This window comes from Sitophilus oryzae, unplaced genomic scaffold (assembly GCF_002938485.1).
Source record: "Sitophilus oryzae breed Bouriz unplaced genomic scaffold, Soryzae_2.0 scaffold_1869_pilon_pilon, whole genome shotgun sequence".
Classification (NCBI taxonomy): domain Eukaryota; kingdom Metazoa; phylum Arthropoda; class Insecta; order Coleoptera; family Curculionidae; genus Sitophilus; species Sitophilus oryzae.
The window spans coordinates 457,743-471,506 of NW_022146578.1; the positions used below are offsets into that span (position 1 = coordinate 457,743).

The 13,764-nt window shown below is 34.7% G+C and overlaps 1 protein-coding gene across 3 annotated transcripts in view; it reads left to right on the forward strand.

Annotated features, from left to right (window-relative positions):
* Nucleotides 1-13,764, forward strand: part of LOC115883302 (protein vestigial) — an 86,774-nt gene that overhangs the window by 55,691 nt on the left and 17,319 nt on the right. For all 3 annotated transcript variants that reach the window (XM_030901645.1, XM_030901646.1, XM_030901647.1), the window contains exon 3: nt 11,045-11,212. In XM_030901645.1, the coding sequence (XP_030757505.1) occupies nt 11,045-11,212 (168 nt within the window). The remainder of the gene's footprint in view (nt 1-11,044; nt 11,213-13,764) is intronic.

The window sequence follows — 13,764 nt, forward strand, 5'->3', positions numbered from 1 at the left end:
AGAGTAAGATCCCAGAGCAAGGATGAAACCTTAGGCTCTCATTCTGGTTATTCTGCTTCAAAATGTTAGCAGAAACTCTGTCGTTGATTAAGGAAAATCTGTTACTTTCAATAAAAAAGCAAAAGCCAACCAAACTTAATCAGCAATATAATATATAACATCTGGTTATTGCCTAAACAAAAAAGCTTGAAAACAGAAATGTTATATTGTGGGTAATAATGTATCAGAGGAAATATTTGAAAATGCTGCTTTTTTGAATTAGATAAAATAATGTCTTTTTTAATCCTGCTTTATGCCGGGTCCAGACCAAGCAGACAAAACAACGACAAGACAGAAACATTCATGTTTTACGACAAAATTGTGACAAATCCAATACATTACTGTGACATTTTTGTTTTGTTTCAAAATTCGGAGACTTTTCAATGTCCCGTCTCGAGTCGGTAAAGATCAAAGAGTCTATGTTTTGTTCGTATATTTTACGACAAGTTGTCGGCGCAGTGTGGATGGCGTGTGCTGCCAACAGTAGGAGACCAGTGAAATCACACATGGTTAATTAAACTCATTCGCAACAACTAAACTTTTGACTTTGTTGTACCTTTGTCTTTGCGGTGTGGAAAATTTGTCTCAAGTTTGTCTTGTCAGAATTCCCCGTTTTTTGTCGCAAGTTTGTCTTGTTTCTGTCTCAAAATCGTGTTTATTTTTTGTCGCCTTGGTCTGGACCCGGTATTAGATTTTAAAATTATTGTTTAGAAAACGAAAATACCATCAATTCATTAAGACACACTTGTGTCTTCATATACAAAAAAAGGATTCGAAAATAAAATGTTTTCATCGTTAAATCTATAAATATCAAGGAATGTCAAGAACGAAACTCCGAATACACACAATATAAACGTCTCGTAGTGACTCCTGATACTATTAACGCATTTTTGGAATATTTCTATCATATAAATACTCCAATTTCTTATTTTATCTTGACGAACAAACGTGCTTAAAACACAGACTGAAGCATTCGTAATCGAGAAGTACCACCAAAGGCCGATAAAAAAAGCTAAATGAACTACGCCAGTTGAGGAATGCCGATGCATTGGGAATTGTTTCGGAAAAAGTCGTTGGAGCGGTTCCAAAATGAAAATGGCCTTGACAATGGCAATGTCACTTTCAGGTGACGAATTTTTCTCGCGCTCGCCGTCTTAAACGGTCCATTCGGAATGAATTACGTTTAATTATTCGGAAATTTAAAGCCGTTTTGCTTTAAACTGAGCGTTTAATTATGTTTTTACTCTAGAGTTTAACTTGTGTAATTTTCTGGTATTATTGACTCCAAAAAAGTAAAGCATCTACTTAAAAACTAAGATTAAATCACTAAAAAAAACTTTACATAAATACTTAGTAGGTCCAAACTTGTCGTTTTCCTACCTTATATAAGATTTTCTGATCGAGAATTCTCGAGAAATTTGTCTTTAGTCGAGACTGAACACATTGAGATCTGGAGTAATCAATTCATTGCGCTAGGTAACTAAAAAAACAGGCATACTATACTATACTATACTGCCACTACTAGCTGACGAGTATTTGACACGCATCACAAGATGGTTACCCAAGGAGGTTTATGTCATGAGCTTTTCTGTGACTGAAAATCCCGATATGTGATGTTATCTCTCTTCCGCAGTGTACATAGGTATATTTATTTTATATTTTTATGTATTGTATTTATGTGAAAAAAATAATTTATAAATAACATATACATAAATATGATTCTCTTTAAGGTTACTTTTAAAATCTTCGGTCGACTTTCTTGTAATCTTGATTAATTTAATTAATACATCCAAAGATTAACTTTAGCGATAATCGAAACGGTATAACTCTCCGACTGATCTTTGATTTTGTGGTTTTGAATCTTGACAACTGTAAAGGTTTTGATGGCACCCCTGTCGCGTTGGGGCCGTATATTACCTTGTCTCGGCGATCTAGACGTATAAATTAGATAAGAGGTACGTCGATTTTCATTTTTCCAGCTTCTGTTTGGTACCTGGGAGGTACCGAAACAGGTAGAAAGTTTTGTTTCTCGTTTTTTAATTAGTAGGTTTCTGATGTTGAAATAGCTTGATTAAAGAATTCGTAGTAAGGTGATAGTTCCTGTAAAGATATCCTTATTTATTGGTATGTTGCTGGGACATTGTGGGAGGTAATCTCTGGTCTGGTAACGATAGGGTATGTTTTTTTACATTTTATTTGTATTGTACGGGATTTTAAAAAATAATGAAGGAAAAATTGAATAATGGATACCTATTAATAAACTTGATTCAATTGATACACACCTCTAATCTGCTAATTCCTAAAATTAACAGAAAAGTAAAATTGACACTGAAAGTATTCGAACAAAATTCCATCATTTCCAAGCCTAGAATGGAACTAAAGAAGAAATGTTTCAGTCAGTTAATAGTATCTGTCATGACGTCTATGAAGTATGGGCATAGACTAAGATCTACAGAATTAATTTTCTTAAATGGTGATAGGATGGTCATCTAAGAAATAGAAATGATAAGAAATGAGCCGCAACTTTTACACAGTCCAGAGAAGTTTAAAAAGAAGCGTAGAAAATTGTAATTTAAGATGGAATTCTCTTTCTTGGTATGTATTCTCACAAGAGGAATATAGTGGTCAGGTTAAAGTGATATATTTAGGATGTCTTCATAGATCCTCTGTCTTGTGGTTCATGTACCAGCGTGTGCAGTGGTTTGTGTGTGAGCTTTAATAGCTAGTCTATCCATCGGGTGAGCGAGTGGTCTCTTGGTATTTTTCCTAGAACCTCGTATAATGAGTCTTTCCAAACAATTATTATCCCTCCTCATACTGTCACAGAAATATTTAGGTATACGTGATTGTATAGAAGTTGAGAGACGTTTTGTGATATTCTGGGATATTAATATAGGATTACATTAGGATATTATAATTAATAATGCATATTGCAAGCTGGATCTTGGTCTTGCGTAAGTCTTACACTGATTAACAACTTGGATTTGATTAAATGGGTTAAGGTCACTTAATGCCAAATCAACAATTAAATTTCACAAAAATGTGACAACGAAATAAATAATTATTTAGAATGGTTTGATAAACATTCAAAATGTCCAATAACCTCTTTTTGTGTTAAAAATTCATTATAAATTAATAAGTTTTCCCAAACTCAGTTACTAATAACTCACCTACTCCAATATAAAAGTTACATTCAAGTTCCTAAGGGATCTAATGTTATGAACTTTGACAATTTTTATTTGTTTTTGTAGGTATTTAAAAATAATTTTAATTTTCATGAAAGAAGAATTTACAAAAAATATAAGATTGATAGTAATTAATTAAAAACATGAATATCTTTCATTCGTTATTTACTTTTCTGATAAATCCTTTTCAGAGTTAATGTTTAGGAAAAAACCGTCTTATCTGAAATTCTTTGAATAGTATTAATTAATTTTGTTAGAAAACAAAATTAGATTTATATTTTAGAAATGAAGATCTACCAGCTTGTTGTAGGTAATAGTTATTTTTTTGTTTTACTTTTTTCATTACAAAATATAAAAAATATATTAAAGATATAAAGATTAGTTTATATCTTTGCATCATATTATTAAATCTATATACCGTATGATCGAATAAAAACAGCGTCAGCGATGGCTTTGAAATGAAGATCGCTGTCATTTTATATGTAAAATTATATGGAAAATGTCATCGATCGTCAATTCAGAGCCATCGCTAATGCCGTTTTTATTCGTATTTATAGTGTTTCAATTTTTTGTAACTCCCTCATCTGGAGGATATAAAAACACTGTGACTTTTAGTGATACACTCTTGCATTTCTAAACGTTTGATGTTTTATTCTGGAAATTCTAAAAAGATTTAATTACCCAGTTCGTTTCAGTCCTTAAAAAAGAAATTTGATCGTATAAAATAAGAAATATAGTGAACGTAAATAATTTTATTAGTTTATAAATAAACCGTTCTAGTATGTCAATTTCTAATGACGAGCCATTTTGGAATTCTACAGAATCCGTTATAAATACAGCAGACCATTTTTTAGTTGTTGCTCTCGAAATAAATGACAAATTTCGGTTTTATGGAGAGAACTTTCATGTTTCAGGATAGGAGAGATTTCCTCAAATCTTCAATTTAAGGCTAAGAGGCAAATAATGCAGAATAGCACTATTGGCACTCCATTTTTGCTTTTTTGTACACTTTGATAATATTTAAGTAAAGGGTGAACAATAATAGGAAGCATGCAAAGTTTTAAGTCATTATATTTAGATTGGGAAGTGCTTTAAGAATTCAGATATGAATTGAATGTATTTCCTTTTTTATTTTTTGTAAATGCCAACCATACATAAATGAATGGCAAGTTTGCTGGTATGATATCAGAAAGAATGCAGACAGCCCTAAACAAAGTTGACAAGTGGTGCAAACAAGAGAGACTGACAGTCAATGCTCAGAAAACACAAAATGTCAATTTTACAAAAAAGATAGCACCAAAAGGCCTAAAACCACCAGTGCTAGGAGAAACGGAGATTTCATTTGCCAAAGAAACAAAGTATCTTGGGATATTTTTTGATCAAAGGCTTACATGGAATACTCACATAGCGAAAGCAACACAGAGGGCTGCCATCTCTTTAGGTAGGTGCAGAAGGATGTGAAAAAACTGGGGACTTAACCCTAAAATGACTCTATGGCTATACACAAGGGTAGTAAGACCCATGATAACCTACGGGTCGGTGGCGTGGTGGACAAAGACATCGCAAGTGGGTGCGGTAAGGCTGTTAAGTTCCACACAAAGGCTTGCGTGTCTGTGTGTAACTGGGGCCATAAAAACCACTCCTACAAATGCGATGGAAGTCTTGTTGAACTTACCACCACTACATATTTTCATACAAGGCGAAGCCAGATCTGTCATGCACAGGTTAATTCACGGTCAGCAGCACATAAGCCAAACGCATAGTGCTGCAAACCAGAAGCTAATCGAAGAGCTAAAAGCAGACAAAGTATTGGGATTACCAATTGATGCAACAGCTACTAGGTATAGCTTCAACAACAAATTTAATATAACTATACCAGGGAGGGAAGACTGGAGTAAAGGTGTACCCATTCAAGCAGAGGCAACCTGGTATATAGACGGCTCAAAACGTCAGAAGGCGTAGGAGCTGGGATAGTAGGGCCGAAACAAGGGAGATCCTTCCACGTAAGCCTATCCAAGGATGTCACAATTTTCCAGACAGAAATAGCGGCAATCCACTAATGTGTAGAAGAAATAATAAGGCAACAAAGAACAAATCGTTCTGTGGCCATCTTCACGGACAGCCAAGCGGCGCTAAAGGCACTCAGCTCCGCGGAGGTCAATTCTAGACTAGTATGGGACTGTGTGCATGCTCTGAATACTTTGGGCGAACGTAGCACTGTTACGTTGGCCTGGGTGCCAGGGCACGAGGGTCACAAGGGTAACGAAAAGGCAGATGAAAGGGCCAAGCAAGGCTCATCAATGCCATTCATAGGCCCAGAACCCTTCTGCGGCGTTGCAAAGGCGGTCACGAGAATGGCCACGGAACGATGGGTGGCCAACAAATCTTTAGAATGGTGGAGAAACTCACCAGGGCAGAGACAGGCGAAAAGGTTCATTGTAGAACATTCGCCAAAATTCACGGTAGACTTGATAAGCAATGACAGAAAGACAGTCAAAGCTGTAGTAGGCCTACTAACAGGGCATTGTAAGCTAAATAGGCATCTAATGCTGATGGGATTGACAGACGAAGCTATGTGTAGGTTCTGCCAGTCTGAAGAAGAAACATCAGAACACATTTTATGTCGGTGTGACAGCCTGGCAAATGTGCGGTTCCCGGTAATAAGCAATGATAGGCCATTGCCAAGGAGCCACATGGAGGGTTCAGTCTCCAAGTTGCTAAACTTTGTGAAAAGGATAGGACTGGAGAATGTAATCTAAGGATCAGAAGAGGACCACAATAGATCTGAGAAGGTCGCAGTGGATCAGGCCGAAAGCCACCTGTAAGAATCTAATCTAATCTAAATACATAAATGAAATAAGGTTAGATTGGAAAGTGCCCATAAGAACAATCTGGACAATATAAATATTATTTGGCGCTATTCTTAAACGGTCGCTCTCCAAAGCTTGTGATAATTCCGAAGCGGTTCGGCTTTTTCCGGAATTATGTCGCGAAATATTATTTATTCAAATATATTATTATTTTCTTTTAATTTTTTAAATAAAATACAGTGTGTTGCATATAAGAAACTTTATTTTATACCATAAGGACATGTATGAAATACCTATGAAATATTGGAAACCGACGTTATGCCACGATCAACGATGGTTTTTGCAGTTCACAGTTCACACAGCTTTTTAAGTTTTTAATGCCACTCTTCCACAATTATCACGGGTTTGAGTAAATAAAGATAGTAATTATTTTGAAAATGAACTCTTTAAACAGTAATTTGTTGTGCTATCTACAATATTATGTTAGAGTATCTATACGATTAGCGTCCCCCAAATGCATTTTTGTAATTTTAAACTTGTTGGTATAAGGCAAAGCCTAACGTAAAATACAATTTGACATCCACAAAATCGTAGGTTGACTATTTAGTATTTAGGAATGTTGGCATTTGCCTGGTGTTGCATTGTTACCTATTCTCAAATTTGGCATGTGTATTCAGCAAACGCAGACCTTTAAAAAACCTCTTTACGACTAAGCTGTAAAATCAACAGGGGACCCAATATTTAGACAGATCAAAATTTTCATGCGATTTCATATGTTTCCAATTAAATTACCATTTAGTTTGTTTTACATCTTTGATGTTTTATTCCGCAAATTCTATAAAAAATGTTTAACAATAAAGTTTCATTCAGAACCTCGCAATTAGTGGTTTCAATTACACATTCTACTTTTTAGTTCATGATCATTCACAATATCTAAAAAGCACAATTAAAATTAATAGAATATCTTACACAAGTAACTAACGCAAGAGCTTGCGTTAGTTACTTGTGTCCATAGAGAAAGCCTAATAATTAGGCTATAAATCAACTTTTGATTTCTAACCACAATTTCTCTTGACGGAAGATAATCAAAGGCCAAATTGACATTTCTCGCAAATTTTGAAGTATAATTAGCGGAAAAGTTAAAAGTTTGATAACTTTTTCTACTAATTGAAAATGTCTACCACTAACTTTTTGAATGCTTACATTAAAATTAAAGGAACAAACTTCTGCGCAAATTAAAACCACTAATTTATTCCACTAATTGCGAGGTTCTGAATGAAGCTTTACTCAATACGGTTCTGTCCTTAAAATCTAAAAAAAATCAAATCTGATCGTACCAAACGGTGGTTAAGACGACTGCGGCAGGTCCGTAAAGGATTTTTAATAGTCCGTCCGGCTCTTTAAACGCGGAAATTTACGGCCTAATAGCTCGGCCGCTCGTAATTTGAATAAACGATTCTAAGACAAGCGCGCGGCGAGCATTAATTTTCCAGTTTTCGGAACGTCAAAATAAATAAGCGCGCGGCAACAAACAGAAGCGCCGCAAAGCGAGAGAAGAACTAGCGAGATTTACGAGGTACGCCGGCCCGTGGTCCGTTGGTACCGGTACGCAGATACCGGCTATTTTAGACTGACCTTAGCGGTAATTGTTTATATCGTAAAAAGATCCAGTGTATAAAATTCGAGAAAATAACCTTATTTTATTAATTAAAATCTGGATTAAATCATCGAACAATTTGATGGTTTCATAATTTTACATTGTCACCGAAATAGCTATTTCTTTAACAAGTTGCGAAATGAATGTTTTTTAAGCACGGGACGCAAAATTGTCCAAAGAGACGAAAGCCGAATTGGACAATGCGTCGAGTGCTTAAAACACTCTTTTCACAACGAATTTCATACAAGATTTTTTGTGAAAGCAGATAAATGGAGATTTTCATGCTATTATTATTATTTATTTTTAAACATTTTTTAAAATGTTCTGGTAATCGTTTTCTAAGGCATTGTTTATGCATAGTTTAATGACAAAGTTCTGTCAGGTTCAAACGTCGCCGTATTTCCTACAAAGTTTTGTGAAAAAATGAGTGATAATGGATTTTGGTGTAGTGTCTTTGGATATTCAACAAATTGCTAAAACTGCGCTATCCACGCCCGTGAAGTCAAAAAACTTATACGAGACTTTGAAACCTGGATCAAAGAAAAACATGTGTAAAATCGCTATTTTTGGGGCTTACTCAACCGGGTCTCACAATGGAAATTCACCTCAAATATCCATTTAGTTGGTTATTGGCAAGCACTCTCTCATTGTACATGAAAATAACAAAACACACATTTACTGATCTGGATAAAATTGATAGTTAAATAGTAAGACTCACCCGGGCCACTAGCCACTGACATCACTGACATTCTATTCAATATATCACATTCCATATCTTCCATCTAATTGAAATATTCGGATCTATTGGTTAATAATCCTTAACAACTAGCTAGTGTCACCTGAAATAGTATAGGGGCTTCCCCCGGACGCAACTCTGCCGGTAAACAGATTCGCATCCCAATCGAATAGACTAATTGGGGTACCTCACTAGTCTCACTACCCCAACGCCGCATCGTGTCAATCGAGAAGACAAGGGAGACCTCAAACTCTCAAGACCAACCTCGAAGGCAAGACGTCACAAGACGTCAAGCGTACATGCAGCGTTTATAGTCAAAAGACTTTCAACCCCCAAATATCAGCTCTATGACAAAACACAACACAACAGCCGGCCGGCCTATCAACTACTGACTCTCCTCCAGCAAGCTAAGCCTCCTCTTATATCACAATTTTACCGGATCGTAAATATTTACATTACTTGCCAATGAATCATACTATTTTCTCTAATCGACTTTCAAATAGAGTGTTTTAGCATTACTAGATAAATAAATAGAGAGTTTCCGAATTATAAAACCATTATTATAACCAACTTATTTTCCAAGTTTTACACATGTTGAGAATTTTACAGAAAAGGTATTGCTAGCCTATTTACTTATTTCGACTCCTACAACTTGCATTTCTCTTAGAGACGAAAAGTTGGATGCCTCTTATATTCACTTTAATAATTTAAATAAATTTACCTTTCAGATTTATAATAAATAAATATTTTCATTGTTCCTAACGTTTCATTTTTTACTTTTAGGCACTAGTGCCTAAACAAGTGTCACTTTTAGATACCTAAGTACTAGTGACAAAAAAATGTCATTTCGAATCTCAGATAAATATCAAAAACTGTCAATTTCGAAACGCTTTCACAAAAAATGGGTTTCTATTATGTATTAATGATAATATTTTGTGTGTTTATGTCATTATATTCAGAGTGTCATTTTCTATCGAATAAAGTAAAAAAATACCGAGGGTGTCATTTAAAAGTCAAAGTTGTAATCATTTCCGGTGAAACAGGAAGTGGCCCAAAAGAATTGAATACGGGAATCAATCCCAATTTATGTCATATACTAACATATCAAATCTCGTTTTTTTTTATTTGAAAAAAATATAAAAGTTATAGTGGTGAGCCACTTTTAAGACGCACCCGGTATAGCATTATCTAAAGATTAATCATATTATTAATCATTAATATTAATATTTCATATTTGAAACCCTCAATATATGTAAAATGGTTCAAAATTGCAAGGTTTATTAGATTTAAACAAAAACGTGACCCTTTTTATCAATAAATATTTTAGAAGTTTACGATGCTTATCCATTTATATAAACGAGTAGCTAATGATAACGGAATTATTAACCTAATTTTAAATAATATTGAATTAAGGTATTTATGTATAATTGTTTAAAGTACATATACACTTGAATTATAGTTGGAAACTAGCATACCCATGTCTCTGCACCGAAGTTCCAATAAAATACCCTATACCGGTGTGTCCTATTAGAATGCACATTATATTACTTCTAGTTTACACGTTTTTCAGTAGTGTCCATTCGCATATGGAATACCTCGTATACGTATAAAGAGCCAGAGAGAGAGAGAGAGAGAACCTCTCACCTCTGCTCCGACAAAGAGAGAAAAAATCAGCCTGGAGAGCCGTCCAACACCGGGAGGCAAGCAGATATGTATCACCAGCTTTGCCAGAAGTCCAGTGTAAGAACATCGAGCTGACAAGTCATCAACTCGAGAGAGAAGGACTATGGCCAGGTCTTCACAATAGGAATCAAATCTAAGGAGGCAATAGAGAAAGAGAGTATATCCTCTATTATAGATTCGGGATAACACCGGTATATAAGAAGTGGCCAAGTTAAAGAGGTGGAGAAAATGGAGACAGATCCTCCAGCATCCACCTCACGGGTACCTTAGCTGGAGACAAGCTTCCTGACTGCGAAGGGCACGGAGGGCCAAACCCCAACCGTAGGAGGGTATTTATCCTCGGAGGAAGAACATCTGTTGTCAGAGGAGGATGGGAGATATCCTGTCCCCCAACAACAGGAAATCTTCAAATATGATGGCTTATAGACTAGATATTGGAGATGGAGAACTACCCTCTATAAAACCGTCCCAGATACTGGCTTTTGTCAAAGCCCTGGGACTGTATGATGAGTTATGATTCAAGAAAGAGGAACACAATAGATCTCTAAGGTCGCGGTGATTAACCCCCCTCCCACTCATTCTTCAATCTACATACACTGTTCTAATCATTAAGTCTTAGTCTACTAAGCGGTTTGGTACAACTTTCAATTTAAAAATTATTGTATATAACAAGTTATAGAAGTCCGATGATGATATCTCTTCAGAATTGATTTTTACAAAGTTGCTGAACCATCAGTGGCTGACGACTGCGTTTGGAATTCGCGTACACAGACAGTTGTGCTGTCATTTTAATTCACTCGCAAATTATATTTTCTGTCATTTTTTGGATATCATCTGTTGAAATCTTCCCTGATTCGTTGGGCAGACTATAGTAACTTAATTATTTTAAATATTATTATAAATATTTTAAGAACATCTATGATTTTGATTCCAGATCCTCAACAAGGTGTTGAAGATGACGATTCCCAAGATGCGGCCAGTTCCAGGGCACAGTACGTTTCGGCGAATTGTGTCGTCTTTACCCATTATCAGGGAGACGCGGCATCTGTGGTGGATGAACACTTTAACAGGGCCTTAGATAAATCGGCAACGCATACTAAAGGTACGTTTACCAATAGTCTAAATGAAGCTTAATCTTTCACATTAAAATATAGTACTAATAATAATTATTTTGAATCATTAATAATAGATAACTTACTATTAAAGAAATACTAATTATTATTCAAAACCCTGAAATTATTATTCAAGTAATGCTGAGTATGTAATTTAATGACTCTAATTTTTACTTCTAGATACTATTATATAAAAGCTTTAGAGTATTAATAATTATTACTTAATCAACTTTAGTTGTTCTTATAACGGAGAAAAACTCTCGAAAACGAATAAAAAATATATAACTAAACATTTACCACTAACAAATTTGTTGTTTTTAATCTTTCATCTACTAGAAATTACTAAAGAGTCTTCTATTTTTAACTGGAAACTTAAAATTTTATTTATTCTGTAATAATTTTAATAGCACTTTATAATTACTTGAGATTTTATCTGTTTTTTTTGTTAATTTTTAACGAACTAAACGAGCTGGCCACAACCACGACCCAAGTCGCATTCAAACAATTTGCATGTTTTTTACCTTGACAGATTTATACCTTGTATCCGCGACAGTATAATATTTAGATAAATAAACATATTATTTGAGAGTTTCTGACAAGCCTTGAACACATTTATCTTATCGTATATGTGCCATGTATTGCTGTTGAGGTGGTATTAAAAAAATACAACAAAATTAAAGTGAAAAAAAATTTCAAGAATATTATTTATAACATTAAATTTATGTTATTGATGATTAAAAAAACTAATTAATATGTGTAATTTTGATAAAACATCCCAGTCAAGACTGGTTTGTGGATGCTTAGATGAATTACAACTATACTGACGGATTTGTTTTGAAAGTATTATCCCGGGTTAGCCAAAAGTCTGGATTCGGCTAAATATCTCAAAGACCGGTATGGGATATACTGATAATCCAGTAATCAAAAATCGTGTTCTACGGTGTTGTCAGACGTAGCGTTTTTCCAATAACTTGGTAAATATTACTTTTTTAAATGAAATGCCATTAATTTTCTCCTGTATGCTTTCGGTTATCGGGTTCTCACCTATCAGTTGCACTGCAAGCAGTCTGACTGATTCAATATTACTGAACATTAGATCAGTATATTAATGTATCTTATTATATTAATCCTTCTGACCGAAACGTTGTGTTAATAAAAATAAATAAAGACAATGGAAGTCCGAAATCCTTTTAATTTCCAGTTTTCTAGTTACGCTTTTGTTCATTTTGGCTGAACAGAAGAAGAATAAAGACTGATTGAAGATAAACTGTGTGTGAACGTATTTTTATCGTGTAATTTTCCAAGTTTTGCGGATGTATTGAAATAATTAACTTCTAAAAGTAATTGTTTCAATATAATTTCAATACAGTTGAGGGTTGGAACTTTTGGTGTTAAAACAGTAAAATAAAATTGTGGCCAAAATGATAGCGCTGCAATCTCGTATGCACAAGGTTGTTGGTTCGAATCCAGCTCTGGGCATGAGTGTTTAATGTGTGTATGAATCTGTGTTTGTCTTAATTTCGTCATCATCATTCTTAGCTTGTTCAACCATTTCCGATTATGATGTAGCCTTCCTCACATATTTAGATACTCTCTTTGTAGTTGGGCCCATTGCTGTTTATTGATGGTTATGTGGGTCCAAGTTATCCCTGCTAATTTTTAATATCATGGTTCCATCTCAGGTTCGGTCTTCCTTTAGGTCTCTTAATTCCTCGTGGGTACCATGCTTTAATTTTTGTGGTCCATCTGTTGTCCTTCCTTCTTACCAGGTGTCCTGTCCATTGCCATTTGAAGGATTTGGCTTTGTGGATGGCATCTATTACCTGGGTCTTTTGTCGTATCCACTCTATTTTTACGGTCTCTTTTGGTTATTCCTAGCATATTTCGTTCCATTGAGCATTGTGCGACCTGAAGTTTCCTTTAGTTGTCTTAATTTCAAAAATAGATTGGATAAATGGTTGAAAGTCGTGAAAAAACACATAAAAATAAAACACTATAATTTACCACAATACGCCAAAATACTTAGTTTAAAAACTAGTTTTAATCATCTGCTGATGATGCTAAAACGGTTACCAAAACGCTCGTCCAGTGCAAAAGTAATGTGTTTTAGTGCATTATGGTGAATTAGTGTTTTATTTTGCTATAGTTTCAGTAGCTATTTATTTGTGCGTAATATCCACTGCCTGGCCCACCATCTACGACATTTTCGTCGTTTTTGATACATCGGAATATTTCGTAACTCATATATTATGCTAATTGCAAACCCAACTTCTCAAAAATCTGGTTTTAATTTTGTACATATTTCATGTTTACGTGATCAGTGAAAGATGTGAATCACTGAATCATAACACTGACATGGACACAATGTTATACAGATTGGGAGGAAAAATTTACCATCTAACAAAAGTCAGTTTCAGTCAAAAATAAATATAAGCATGTTTTGAAGTTTCGACTTAATATAAATAACAATATACCCACCTCGAATATTAACTAACACACTAATTCTTATTAATACTCTGTTCACTGTCTACAACATCCCGGC